The sequence below is a fragment of the Mastomys coucha genome, unplaced genomic scaffold, assembly GCF_008632895.1.
Source record: "Mastomys coucha isolate ucsf_1 unplaced genomic scaffold, UCSF_Mcou_1 pScaffold20, whole genome shotgun sequence".
Classification (NCBI taxonomy): domain Eukaryota; kingdom Metazoa; phylum Chordata; class Mammalia; order Rodentia; family Muridae; genus Mastomys; species Mastomys coucha.
This window is the reverse complement of record NW_022196903.1, coordinates 139,009,885-139,023,727: the sequence shown is the minus strand read 5'-3', so window position 1 is coordinate 139,023,727 and position 13,843 is coordinate 139,009,885. Positions and strand designations below refer to the sequence as shown.

Below are 13,843 nucleotides of genomic sequence, written 5' to 3'. Positions count from 1 at the left end.
TTTGAAGCTATGTAACCCAACTGCATAGGTACCACCATCTGAGAAGGTGAATTAGGAAGAACTTAAAAATTTTTGGCTTTTGAGTACAACAACTGAATGTTCAGTTAGACTTTTTTCATATTATTATTATTGGTGGCAGGCTGGCTTCAAAATCATAGCAATCCTCCTGGCTCAGCCTTCCAAATGCTGGGATCACAGTTTTTAAGAAAATGTCAGGTCCGGGGATGTAGCTCAGTGCTGAGTACTTGCTTTGTATGAATAAAGCTCTCTGTTCTACCACTAGCCTGAAAACGCATGCAAAACCAAAAATAGTCCTCAAATTATAGTCATTCTGCCATAAAGCCACATTATTAGTGATCTAATAAACACAGCCCTTCTCATAAGACCTCATTAGCTAGACCGAGTTACCAGAAATACCTCCAGTAAGAGCCCGATTGGTCTGCTTGGGTGACCCAACCTGAGACTAGACATCCCTGGGACCTAAGGTAAAATCAAATACTACTGCTCTTATAAAAAAAAAATGTAGCAATAAAATGACTCCTAATGGTAGTCAGCTGAACTCATAGATCAGAGCCATGCTCAGCCATCGTCAGAGAAGCTTCCTCCTGGAGCAGATGGAAGACCTAAAGCCAGACACTGTGCGGAAAGCGAGGGAGCTTAGAAACACTCGGCCTTAAATAGAATGTCTCCATCTAATCCCTCCCCTGAGAGCTCAGAGAACCATCCTCCCCACCCCACCCCCCTTCTGAAAAAGAGGCAGAAAGAGTGTAGGAGACACAGGGTCTGCACGGGTCTGCATGGGTCTGCCACAGGTCCTCCGAATCCACGTTCGTGTTTCTATGGGATTCCTGAGTGTGCAAGCCAGTGGGTCTGATTCTCTTGCCTTCTCTTGGGCTCTTTCCTGTTTATTTTGCCCAAGTCCCATGTGTGAGTTCTTGTTTTACCTTGCTATATTTTATTATGTCGTTGTTTAAATAGATGCCTGTTTGTTTTCTAACGAGAGACAGAAACGGAGGTGAAGTCAGAGGGACTGGGAGGAGTAGAGGGAGCTGAAACTGTAATCAGCATGTATCATGTGAGAAGAAAAATCTACTTTCAATTAGAGAAGGGAAAAAGAGCTGGATTAGGGATGAGGACACAGCTTAGTCAGTGGCTTGCTTCTCTGTCACACACGGAGCTGTGGGTTCCAGCTCTGCGCGCTTGTCTGTAAATAGCCACACTTCCTGCGTGAGGTGGCCCCTGACCAGCCCTTGTTTGGAGAGAGGGTAAGGGAGCCCATTGAGGCAGAGTGGCTCAGGGATACATGGGCGGGGCATTTTGGAAAAGTACATATATGGAATTTGATCTAGAAAAGAAGGTGTATGTCCCTTGGCTCTTTGCCTACTTACCCGGGGAGAAGGTCATAGCTTGGAGTGTGGCTACTGGCGTCTGAGGACAGTGTTCGTTCCTCTGTGAGACTTGGAGGCACTAGTTTTCCATTATGTGTCCTTGTCCAGGCTGTAGTGTGAGCTTTTTCTCCTGGGAACTTTCTTGTTCATGGAGGCAGGTGTGTGGTGTGTAAAACATGGCTCTTGTCCAGAGAGAGTAAGAGGCATGCTATACTGAGCCAGATAGTGGCCATGGCCTGGGCACGTGGGATCAGGTAGCCCTGAATGATACTGCCCACCATGGAAGTGGTTGCCAGTCAATGCATTTATGGAATGGGCTGGTTGGGGACGTTGGATAACAGGTTAGCCAAGTAGAAATCCTGCTGTCTGATGACGTCCTTTTAGCTTCTGGTTGATGATCTACATTCAGGAGGATGTGAGGTTAGAGACAGGTTGGTAATTAATGGCCATGGAGATTTAAGATAATTCAGAATGATTTGGGTTCTGGATCCATGGCATTCCTGCTCTCCACCATTACGGAGCGTTCTGTGCTATCTCTAGTCTAGTTGTCCCTTTATCATGGAACTCAGAAATCTTTCCTTCTCAACCCCCTCAGAGTGTGTGTGTGTGTGTGTGTGTGTGTGTGTGTGTGTGTGACAGAGAGAGAGACACACACAGAGAGAGAGAGACAGAGAGAGAGACAGAGAGAGACAGAGAGAGAGGGAGGGAGAGAAGGAGAGGAGAGAGAAAGGGAGAAAGTATGTGTGCGAGAGAGAGAGAGAAAGAGAGAGACAGAGACAGAGAGAGAGAGAGACCAGAGACCTTGCCTTTTAAGGCACCATCCACTTGTTCTCCAAGACAGGGTCTCATTGGGACTGAGTACGCTGGCCATCCAGCAAGCCCCGGGGAATCTGACTGTCTGTCCTAGCAGTTGGGATTACAAGTATGTGCCACCATGCCTGGCTTTCATCTATGTAGATTCTAGGATTGAACTCAGGTCCCCATGTGTGTATATCTATGTGATCATGTGTGTGTGTATGTATCTATGTGATCATGTGTGTGTATCTATGTGATCGTGTGTGTGTATGTGAATGAGAGCACCATGGTGTGCTTGTGTGTATGTGATCATGTGTGTGTGTATGTTTATCTATGTGATTGTGTGTGTGTATGTGAATGAGAGCACCATGCTGTGCTTGTGTGTGTGTGATCCTGTGTGTGATTGTGTGTGTGTGATCATGTGTGTATATGTGTATCTATGTGATTGTGTGTGTATCTATGTGCTCGTGTGTGTGTGTGTGTGTGTGTGTGTGTGTGTGTGTGTGTGAATGAGATCACCACGGTGTGCTTGTGGAGATCAGAGGACAACATACAGGACCGGATTCTCTCCTCATGTAGGTTCTGGGGAGTGAACTCAGGTCATCAGGCTTGGAGGCAATCATGTTTGTCTGTTGAGGCATCTTGTCAGTCCACCCCACCGCCGTGTTATTATTGCATGTCATTTATCCAGTAAACATATAATATTCTGTATGACAGAGCAGCTAGTTCGCAGCTTAGTTCAGTGTGCTGTGACTGCAGCCTCAGGGGAAAGTGCTTGCGGTGGTGAGGAATTTGTGAGCTCAACCAGTCACACTGTATACACATATACATGTGGGAAAACACTCATAAACATAAAATAAATAGAAAAAGGAAGGAAAAGAGGAAAAGAAAGAAGTTAATTAGAATTTTCTCTCAGCTCAAACTCCTTGAGCTCTTAGCCATTGGAGGGCCCATCCCAGCTCTGTCAATCACCGGCTTCCCAAACCATTGAATGTTACAGATCGATAAAGATAAAGATGGATAAAGATAGTCTAAGGGTGAGATCACCTGTGAGGATGTCTCAATGTGTCAGATAAACCCTGGACTTCTTTTCATTTTCCTTCTGGTGTGAGATGGGACTTCCAGGGTGTCCTAGTGTGAGATCCTGGAGGGCAGTGGGAGGTGGTGATCATTGTGTAACGGGAGCACACCCTGCACACCTCCAGCTGTGGTCACCCTGTTACAGGAGCATACCCCAGCTGTGGTCACCTTGTGATGGGAGCACCCCCCCCCCCCAGCTGTCTAGTCCTCTGTGAAGCTAGGCACTGTTGGGAGGACTTCTTGGCATGTGTGGTTTAAGTCCCCATCAGTTGGTAACGTGGTTAGTAGTCATGGTGAGCAGGACCTTTGAGAAAGGACTATCTCCAAACACCTAGGCTAGCTGTTGGTCCTCCCTCCTCCCTCCCTCCCTCCTTCCCTCCTCCCTCCCTCCCTCCCTCCCTCCCTCCCTCCTGCCCTCTTTTCCCCTCTCCCTTTCCCTCTCTTCATTAGCCTTCTAAGGAATGGTAGAGGTGGTACCAGCATTAGATTATCCTTTCCTGGTTGCCCATCAGGCCAGTACTGAAAGGACCTTTTTACCCCTTTTTCTGTTCCCACATCGCTCTCCCTCCCCGCTCCCCTCTCCATTCCAGTTGAGCCAAGGGCAGCATCTTAACCACTAAGATTGTCTTAGTCACCTTCTGAGGCTTTTCTCTTTTCCTCAGTTGTTTGAAGGCTTGAAGGCTTTTCGGGGAGTGGATAACAAGATCCGATTGTTCCGGCCGGACCTCAACATGAAAAGGATGAACCGATCTGCTGAGAGGACCACGCTGCCGGTACTGGCGTTTGTACTTCCCTTCTGTTTCATGCTTATGCTCTCACATCCAAAAAACAAACAAACAAAAACAGAAAATCTTTGCTGAGTAATTGCATCAGACCATATGAGTGTGAGTGCTGACTCTATGTATGCGATGCCTTCAATTAAAGGTCAGAGGACACCTTGCAAGAGTCAGGCCTCTGTACCACATGGGTTGATGGCAAGCACCTTAGTGTGCCGAGCATCTTAAGCTATACATTTTAATGCCGCTGTACAGCCCAGGGAGGTTAAGCCACTTGTCCAAGGTCACTCAGAGGGAGGATAGGAAAGTGAGCTGAGGTTTCCGAGCCCATGCATTCATGGAATTGATTGCACTTCATCTCTGGTCAGCACGCCCAACACCTGACTTGTTGACACAGGTCACTTGTATAGCCGGCCATCCTAGTATCTGACACCCCTGTACTGTGATTATGCTTGAGTACCACCATCATGCTAGTGTACTGTTATCATGCTAGTGCACTATGATGATCATGCTAGTACACAATGATCATACTAGTGTAGTGTGATCATGCTTGTGCACGGTGATGATCATGTTAGTACACAATGATCATGCTAGTACATGTGATCATGCTAGTGCACTGTGATGGTCATGCTAGTGCACTGTGATCATGTTAGTGTACTGTGATGATCATGCTAGTGCACCATGATCATGCTAGTGCACTATGATGATCATGCTAGTACACAATGATCATACTAGTGTAGTGTGATCATGCTTGTGCACTGTGATGATCACGTTAGTGCACTGTGATCAGGTTAGTGTACTGTGATGATCATGCTAGTGCACCGTGATCATGCTAGTGCACTGTGATCATGCTAGTGCACTGTGATGATCATGCTAGTGCACTGTGATGATCATGCTAGTGCACTATGATGATCATGCTAGTGCACTGTGATCATGCTAGTGCACTGTGATCATGCTAGTGCACTGTGATGATCATGCTAGTGCACTGTAATCATGCTAGTGCACTGTGATGATCATGCTAGTGCACTGTGATGATCATGTTAGTGTGTGGTGCTGTCCTACCTTATATAACACATCACGTCTCTGAAAGTGTCCCTCTCTGACCTGTGGATGCGTGGAACCTGCTTGACCAGTTTACAAAGCATGCTTGTCAACTTTGGGATAAGCGGGCGCTCCGTGAGGAATGAGCTGACCCTTGTCTTTGACCAGCGGTCAGTTCTGAACACGCCTGCTGCAATTCCTCATTGGTATCTCCCCAGCAGCTTCCTGATCTGCAAAGCCAGAGTTGAAGTTTCAAACAGGCAACTTTTATCTTTATTTTCCCTTGTGGTTTGTGTTTTATGTTTCCTGGGTAAGAGGTTGTTTTAAACCTTAAAGTTGTAGATATCTATTTTTAAAAAATAGAAGTCGTGATACTTTGTTACACTTGATCATAATATCCAGTTACAACTGAGAGCAGAGGAGGTCACAGATATCAATTTATAAATAGGAGTCAAAATATTTTGTTGATTTTGAGTATAAAATCCAACTGTTATTGATAAGAGACCACTTTTGTCCACTTTAAAATAAAGATCATAACTTGTTATATTTGAGTATAAAAGTATAACTGATATGAGAGTATGGTCAATAGAGATCTAATTTCTTTTTCAAAAATCTCATTTGTTTATTTGTTTCTCTGTTTATTTGGGGCAGGGAGGTGAGTGTAGAGTTCTGAAGCAACTTGTCTCTGTCTACCGTGGTCATCAGGCTTGGTGGCATGACCCTTTTCTTACTGAGCTATCGTTAAGCCTCAGAGAGTCTAACTTCTTATCTTTTCCTTATGAATAATTCATAGTTTGTCAGAGGGACTCACAGATTCTCTTTAGAAACATTTATTACGGATACCTTTCGTGATGTTTTCTGTTAGGAGAGAGTGAGTCCAAGCTGTCCAAGGAGCTAATCAGGACTGCAGCACCGGAACCATTTTGGAAATTGAGCTTCCGTCAGCTCTCTGATCTGAGTCGGCATCTGTGTATTTTGTTGGAACTTATCAGGGATTCTGTCTTTTCAGGTGTTTGACACGGAGGAGCTTCTAGAGTGCATTCTACGGCTTGTACAGATAGACCAGGAATGGGTCCCCTACTCCACCTCTGCCAGTCTCTACATCCGCCCCACGTTTATCGGAACTGAGGTACAACCTGATTCAATTTAAGGGGAAGTTTTTTTTTAATCATTTAAAAAGTTTTTAAAAATTATTTATTTTTGTGTGTGCATATGTGCTCCATGGTGTGTGTGTGTGTATGTGTGTGTGTATGTGTAAGTGTGGGTGTGTGTAAGTGTGGGTGTGTGTTCAAGATGGTGTGTGTACATGAGGTTACCCACAGGTAACCTGCTTGACTCAAGTATTTAACTGTACTATAAAGTTATTTTGTTTTTTAATTTTTTGTAAATGTGAAGGCCTCTTCACTTGGTCGTTCCTCTGTTTTAAAGTTTTCTTTATTTCCTTTAAACCTCTACCACGGGAACGTGGACTTTAAAGAGCTCACATTCTCCATGGAGACACTAAGTTGGCTGATCCCCAGGTATTGATTATACAGTTCCACCTTGGATGAATCAGTTCCATATTGATTACTGTGCCTGCTCACAGCACATCGGTTTTGATTGGTAATGTCTGTTTTGGGGCTTCCTAGTATGTCTGCTCTTTATGTAAACGTAGTTTGTTGCCCCTGTGCCATGCTGTGGTCCTTGCTCTCAGTGTTGTGCCCTTGGTCACCTGACCTGGTGTCTTCTTGCTCCCTGACCCTCAGCCTTGGTTAGTTGGCCTCTTTGGAGATATCTTAACTATAGAAGTTAGGAAAGGACTTTGCCACTCAGCTGACAAACCTTTCCCTGGAGAGCCACAACACACCGCAGATAGGGAGCCCACAACAGACTGAAGCCCATGCCTCCAAAGTCCAGCTTGGTGAGCCATCATTATCATTCCTTACAGGAATGTGGCTGAAGGGTCACTTCCAGGAGTAGACATGACTCAAAGACAGCTGCATCACCACGCCCACCCCAGCACCGGTGACAGCTCCCAAGCTGGACCTGGAGCACACCAACCACAGCCTGCAGGCAACGCACCACAGCCTGACAGCCTGCAGGCAGCGCACCGGGCTGGAGAGTGGCCTTTCCCAGGTGCCCGCCCTGCAGTTAGTTGATCTGAATCTCTTCCAGGCATCTCTGCTGGTTTCCGCTTCCGCCACAGCTGGTCCGGCCTCAAAGCCTTCTTTGCAGCTTAGCTTTTTTTCAGAGACAGATTCTCAGCTTTTATTGCTTGTCGTAGGCAGAGTGTTGGGGTGGCAGTTGGAACTGTACGGGGTTGTTTGCCTTACCGCTTCTGGGATGGATGGAATGCTTCAGTTTTGGAGGAAAACACAACAGCTCACTTGTTATTTTTAGCTCGAGGAGACAAGTTCTCACTAGCCTAGAATTAGCCTAGTCCCACTAGCCTAGAATTTACCCTGCAGTAGCCCAGGTTGGCCTCAATTTTATGCCAATGCTATTGGGTCAGCTACCCCAGTTCTGGAACTGGTTGCTTGAAGCCTTTATTTTTTTATTTTTTTGAGGGTCAGGGTCTCAGCCTCTCTCTCTGATTGTTGACTTCAAATTTAGGGGTAATCTCTTGCCTCTGCTTCCCGAGTGGGATTGCCAACACATCCCCACATCCCCACATCTGGCTTTGTGTTTGCTTTCTCCTCTTCCCAGCTTGAGCTAGTGGCTAGAATGGTAAGGTCGGAGCAGTGCGGAGCTTCCTAGTCCTATGAGCCACCTCTTGCCTTGTGGCCCTGAAGCTCAGAGGACTGGGGAGCCTCATCCGTGGCAGGCCAGGCAGAGCACACCTTACATTTTACAAGCCACAAAGCTACTCAGCCTGCCCTGACTGTGGGAACGGAGTAAGCATGTCCCATCACACCGGAAGGGAAGGAGCTGGCTGACGACTGTGGCAGCGAGCGAATGACATTGTGAGTGACACGTGTTGTGTCCTCCTCTTGACCCTTTGTTGTGCCCAGTGCTCCTGTGCACCTGACCGGGTGGACATTTCTGCTAAGGACTGGTTTTAGATTTACCCAGCTGTGTTTCTCAGGTCCTAACCTCACAGTCTGACTTTTCCTCACTGCTTGTTTTCAGTTTTAACTCTGAGTGTTAAGCTCTAGGCCCACATCCCCTGTCAGTAAGATGCATCCTCGCATACCCCGTGGTGTTGGGCCTGGCCTCTCTGGGGTGTAATTAGCCTAGAGGTGAAGCCTCAGAGGAGAAGGGTGTAATACCTGTCATTTGTGTCACTGACAGCTTCATTTCCATACTGGTGGCTTGAGCGGTGGGGGATGGGACCTCTTTTCAGTGTCAGTGATGCAGGAGGCAGCTTTGCTCACAGACCTGCTTCCCAGCTGCAGGAGTTGAGCACAGTGACTTGGAGGAGGCCGGGATCCTCCTGTTTCCACTGCTGCACCTTGCACATCCTACTGTCTTAGTCAGGGTTTCCATTCCTGCACCATGAACAAGAAGCAAGCTGGGGAGAAAACGGTTTATTCAGCTTACACTTCTACGTTGCTGTTCATCACCAAAGGAAGTCAGGACTGGAACTCAAGCAGGTCAGGAAGCAGGAGCTGATGCAGAGGCCACGGAGGGATGTTCCTTACTGGCTTGCTTCCCTTGGCTTGCTCAGCTTGCTTTCTTATAGAACCTAGGACTACCCAGCTTGCCCAGGGATGGCACCACCCACAATGAGCCCTCCTCCCTTGATCACTAATTGAGAAAATGCCTTTCGGCTGGATCTCATGGAGGCATTTCCTCCAGGGAGGCTCATTTCTCGGTGATAATTGCAGCTGATGTCAAACACACAAAACCGCCGGGCAGTAGTGGCGCATGCCTTTAATCCCAGCACTCCGGAGGCAGAGGCAGGTGGATTTCTGAGTTCAAGGCCAGCCTGGTCTACCGAGTGAGTTCCAGGACAGCCAGGGCTACACAGAGAAACCCTGTCTCAAAAAAACAAAAAAAAACCAAAAAACAAACAAAAAAAACCAAACACACAAAACCAGCCAGTACACCCATTGTGCTGGGCCTGGCCTCTCTGAGGAGTCATTGGCCTAGTGGAGAAGGTTGAGCAGTCATGCAGAGATGCCAGGCTTCTTGTCCTTTTCTGCTGCACCTACAGGACATTTGTAAGTCCAAGTGTGAAGTCACTGTTCTCAGAAGTGACCTTCAGAATCCCTGAAAAGTAACGAGGGACTCTCACCTGAGCCCACAGGACAGAGCTATTCTGCAGTGGCAAAGCCTGCGGGAGGCCAGCAGTGTATCCCTGAGCTGGCTGACCTTCGGATGTAGTGGCTTTGATGTTATTTGTGTGGGGCAAGGTCTTATGTACCCCAGATGCCTCTGCACACTTTATTACCCAGGCTGGACTTGACTACACAGAGATTCTTCTGCCTCAGACTCTCAAGTGTTTGAGATTACAAGTGCTTGATTCTGTGCCTGTCTCTACAGCCACTTTCTATAAGGGATGTCTTACTAGGGTTTGGTTGTTTTTCTATAAGTATTTGATAAAAAGCAGGAATAATGGCACTGGAGAGATGGCTAAGATCGCTTGCTCTTCTTGCAGAGACCTGAGTTTAGTTTCTAGCACTCACACGGTGGCTCACAGCCATCTGTCACTCCAGTTACAAGAGATCTAAATAAAGCCCTCTTCTGGCCTCTGCAGGGACCAGGCACACACACAGTGCACTTACATACATGTAGACAAAACATGCATGATAAAAATGGTCCTGCTTTATGGAGTTACACTGGTTATCAAAACAGAAAGAAATGAGTAGATTTAAGATGCATATTAGTTCACCTGTGACAAGCAGGATGCCAGAGTGCCAGATACCACAGCACCTAACTCAGGCTAGGGGCACTTGCTCCTGAAGTGACATCTAAAGGATGTGTAAGATGGGCTTCGATGTCGGATGCCGCCAGGATGAGTCTTAGTGTCACTGGCTGCTTTGTCACAGTGCCACAGTGAGTTACATGCTTTTCTGCTTCTGTGATTAAGTACCATGACCAAAAACAGCTTGGAGAAGAAAGAGTTTTCAGCTGATGTGAGGTTCCTGGAGGACGGAGCCCATCATGTAGGTAAGGTGTGGCGATGGGCCAAAAGTTGGCAGATCACATTTCCATCCTCACAAAGGAGAGAGGGGTGGGGTCAGATTATAAACCCTCAAGGCCTGCGCCCCTGCTGCCTAGTGTGACCTGCCTCCTCTAGCAAAGGTCGTGTCTCCTCAATGTCCCATAGCCTTCCTAGACATCTTTACCATCTGGGGGACCAAGAGTTGAGATCTGTGAGCCTTCCTCTCACAGACCGAGCAGCTTAAACTGCACTTCTTTTGCCAGTGTTTTGGAGCCTGGGCATCCACGCCTGATTGTGGCTGGCTTCCGGCGGTGCCTTCCTTCCAGGTGGCCCTCCCTGGCCCTTGTCTGCCCATAAGGAAGAGTTTCAGTGGGTTTTTCTCTTTATAAGGACCCAAGTCCAGCAGGAAGGCTTTACTCTTGTGACCTCCCATGACGCACCAACTTAAAGGCCCCATGGCTTTGGGCAGTCATATCAGAGCTGTGATCTTACTCTCTGCCTGACTGGATTTTCCATCCCCTAGTAGCCACACCTCTGGGTGACTCTATTAAGGTGTTAGCAGAGAGGTTTAACTGAGCAGAGAAGACCGTTCTGAAAGTTGTGGGACAAACTCATAGGCTTAGGTCCCTGACTAGATAAAAGGGAACTGATGCTGAGTGATAGCGCCTGTCCCTCTCTCTCCTCTCTGACTGTGGACACAGACCAGACGCCCGAGTTCCCTATTCCTTCCTTATAGCAGTGAGAAAAGTGTTAATGCAGGGAGTCAGGGCTTCAGTGCGGATTTCAGAGGACATAATTCAGTTGGTAATAGAGGTGGGGAGGACAGGAGAGGACCTGGAAGGTGGAGAGGGAGGAGGGATTGAACGGTAGGTACATCATGCTGATCAGGGGATGGAGGCAGGTGCATTCAGGGAAGGCCTTGGGTACTGTGTTGATTGTTTCTCTTATTATTACATGTATGTGAGCATTTTGTCTGCATGTACGTGTGTGCAGCACATGCCTGTTTTGTGACTGAGGACGTCAGAAGAGGGTTTTGAATCCCTGGGAGCTGGAATTAAAGCTTCTGTAAGGCTTATCTATCTGACTTGGGTACTGGGAACTGATCTTGGGTCCTGTAGGAGCAGCAAGCACTCTTAGCCCATGTAGGCATCTTTCCAGCCCTAAGTTGTTGTTGTTGTAGTTGCTGCTGCTCTTCTTCTTCTTCTTCTTCTTCTTCTTCTTCTTCTTCTTCTTCTTCTTCTTCTTCTTCTTCTTCTTCTTCTTCTTCTTCTTCTTCTCCTTCTCCTTCTTCCTTCTCTTCCTCCTCTTCTTCTTCTAGACTTATTCAGCCCCAAAATCTTATGCAGTTAAACTGGCCTTGACACCCCCCCCCCCAAGTCCTCCTGCCTCAGCCTCCTAAATGCTGAGATGACAGGTGTGAGACATGGTTTCATTTTCTCATTTAACTCGGAAGCCTTTGAAAAAGGAAGTCTGTGAAAGCAAGTGAGCTGGTCTTTCTTTGGTCCCAGCCACCTTATTTTTTGCTTTTGTTAGCTTCAGTCTAAACTGTCCTCCCCTTGCCGGCTGCTGTGTTCTCTGCCTCTGAGGCCACACTGTAGACTAATGGAATTTCTCAGCTCACTGACCCCTTTCTGTCACCCTTCAAATAACTCGTGACATCCCGCCTTCTGTGAAGGGATTTCTGGGTGACCCAGAAAGAAGTGGTAATGTTCACTGTGAGGTCGCTTTTGTTTCTCACCACACCCAAGCGCCATTTGTCTATGCAGAGGACTAATGGGTCTGATTACTGTGAGGCTTAGCCCTGTCCCCCAAAGCTAACACAAAAACCACCACAACGAAATGTTCCTGAGACAAGCAGACTTGGCGCAGGCAGTTTGCAGTCTCCACCAGCTGCTGACATCCTAATTCCCTATTTGGTTATGTTTAGCTAGTTTAGTTTTTCTTTTAGTTAATAAGGAGCACAAGTTTATCATCCCAGAACCTTGTCTGTCATTCTGTTGACATTACATAATAAAACTAACTTAAAAGGAGCACAAGATCTAAATTGCTTTTCAGTGTAGAAGAGAGGATTGGAGCAAGGGGCTAAGTCAGGGATCCTGAGTGTGTGTGTGTGTGTGGTGTGGTGTGGTGTGGTGGGATGGACAATGCCTGTCACCAACTCTTTCTTGAAGCGTACACTGAATTTTGGACTCACTCAGTATTGAGGTGATATGGAGACTTTCTCCCCCCACTGGCTCTCTAAGGGAAGTCAGTGAGTTCTTTGAAGATTTGATTTTTATTTTATGTCCATGAGTGTTCTGTGAACATGGGTGTGGTGCCCATTTGAGGCCAGAAGAGGGCATCAGATCTCTGGAATTGGAGTTACAGACAGCTGGGAGACTCCATGTGGGTGCTGGGAACTGAACCTGGGTTCTCTGCAAGAGCAGCTGACCTGTCTCTCCAGCCTTGCCCATGAGTTCTTTTCATGGAGAGACAATGAATGTAAGCCATGGAAGGTTCCTAAGCCATCCATGGTCCACAGAGGAACTTAAGCTTTGAAGATGTGAGTGGACCTGGATCAAATTTTAGTAAATACCATTCCTACACACAGCTTTGGCCAGCATTAAAAAATGCTAATGTATAACTTAGCTGATGCTAAGGATATGGCTAGGAATGAAATGATTCATAAGATGCTTTTTCAGAGGGAGATTTGGTGGCCATGTCTAACTCTCTTTCCAGCTGTGCTTGCCGCTGCCACCTAGTGGAATAAATGCAAACCAACTTGCCGAAGTCAGGAAAGCTGCAAAGAGAAATCTGCCTTTGCTTTTGTACACTGTGCTCTGCCGCAGGTCTACCTTTTCAGCCTGAAGGAGGTGAAATTTAGTACAGAGAAAAAAGTTATTCCTTTTTAGCTACTGTTACTTTTTTTTTTTTTAGTACAATGCAATTGTATGAAATACTTTGTGTGTGTGTGTGTGCGCGTGTGCGTGCGCGTGCGCGTGCGCGTGCGTGTGCGTGTGCGTGTGTGTGTGTGTGTGTGTGTGTGTGTGTGTGAGAGAGTGTGTGCACTCACTGAGGTGTCCAGCATTCACGAGGTAGGTGACAAAGTGCTATTAGGTTGTATATAAGACAGACAATTCACTCAGAAGTTTAGAAGCTAGCATATTATATGGGAGTGGCCTCTCTGGATTCCTTATCCTTTGAGTTGGTTAATTTTCCATTGTAGTGATGATGCCGCGAGCAAGGCAGTTTGTAGAGAGAAGGGTTTATTTGTGCTGTGATCACAGATGGATAGTCTATGGTGGCAGGGAGGAATGAAGGACGGCAGACAGGAAGCTGGGAAATTGCAAACCTCAACCTAGAACAAAAGGCGGAAAGCCAGGTGAGGCCCTGGGGCCCAAGGTGCTGCTAGCAGGGAAAGTTCCTCCTGGTTCTTCTCAAAGGAGAGACTTCAGAGACAGTTTAGCTAGCATTTTCAGAGAGAGCCTGGAGCAGTATGGCCCTCTGCAGAGGAGTGGCCCACTGAGTTCTGGGTTGCGGATCTTGAAATTTTACTTTGCAGTAGTATATGTTAATTATACCTGAAGGGTCTCACGACATTTCGTACATGTTTGTAACGTATGTGGACCAATCTCCTCCCATCAACCCCTTTCCTTTTCCTGACTAATTGTGCTGGGATTTTTTTTTTTTTTTCGAGA

The 13,843-nt window shown here is 46.9% G+C and overlaps 1 protein-coding gene across 4 annotated transcripts in view; it reads left to right on the top strand.

The window, feature by feature from the left end:
* Positions 1–13,843, top strand: part of Bcat1 (branched chain amino acid transaminase 1) — an 80,603-nt gene that overhangs the window by 42,735 nt on the left and 24,025 nt on the right. For all 4 annotated transcript variants that reach the window (XM_031383853.1, XM_031383852.1, XM_031383851.1 and 1 more), the window contains exons 4-5: positions 3,926–4,036; positions 6,090–6,209. In XM_031383853.1, the coding sequence (XP_031239713.1) occupies positions 3,926–4,036; positions 6,090–6,209 (231 nt within the window). The remainder of the gene's footprint in view (positions 1–3,925; positions 4,037–6,089; positions 6,210–13,843) is intronic.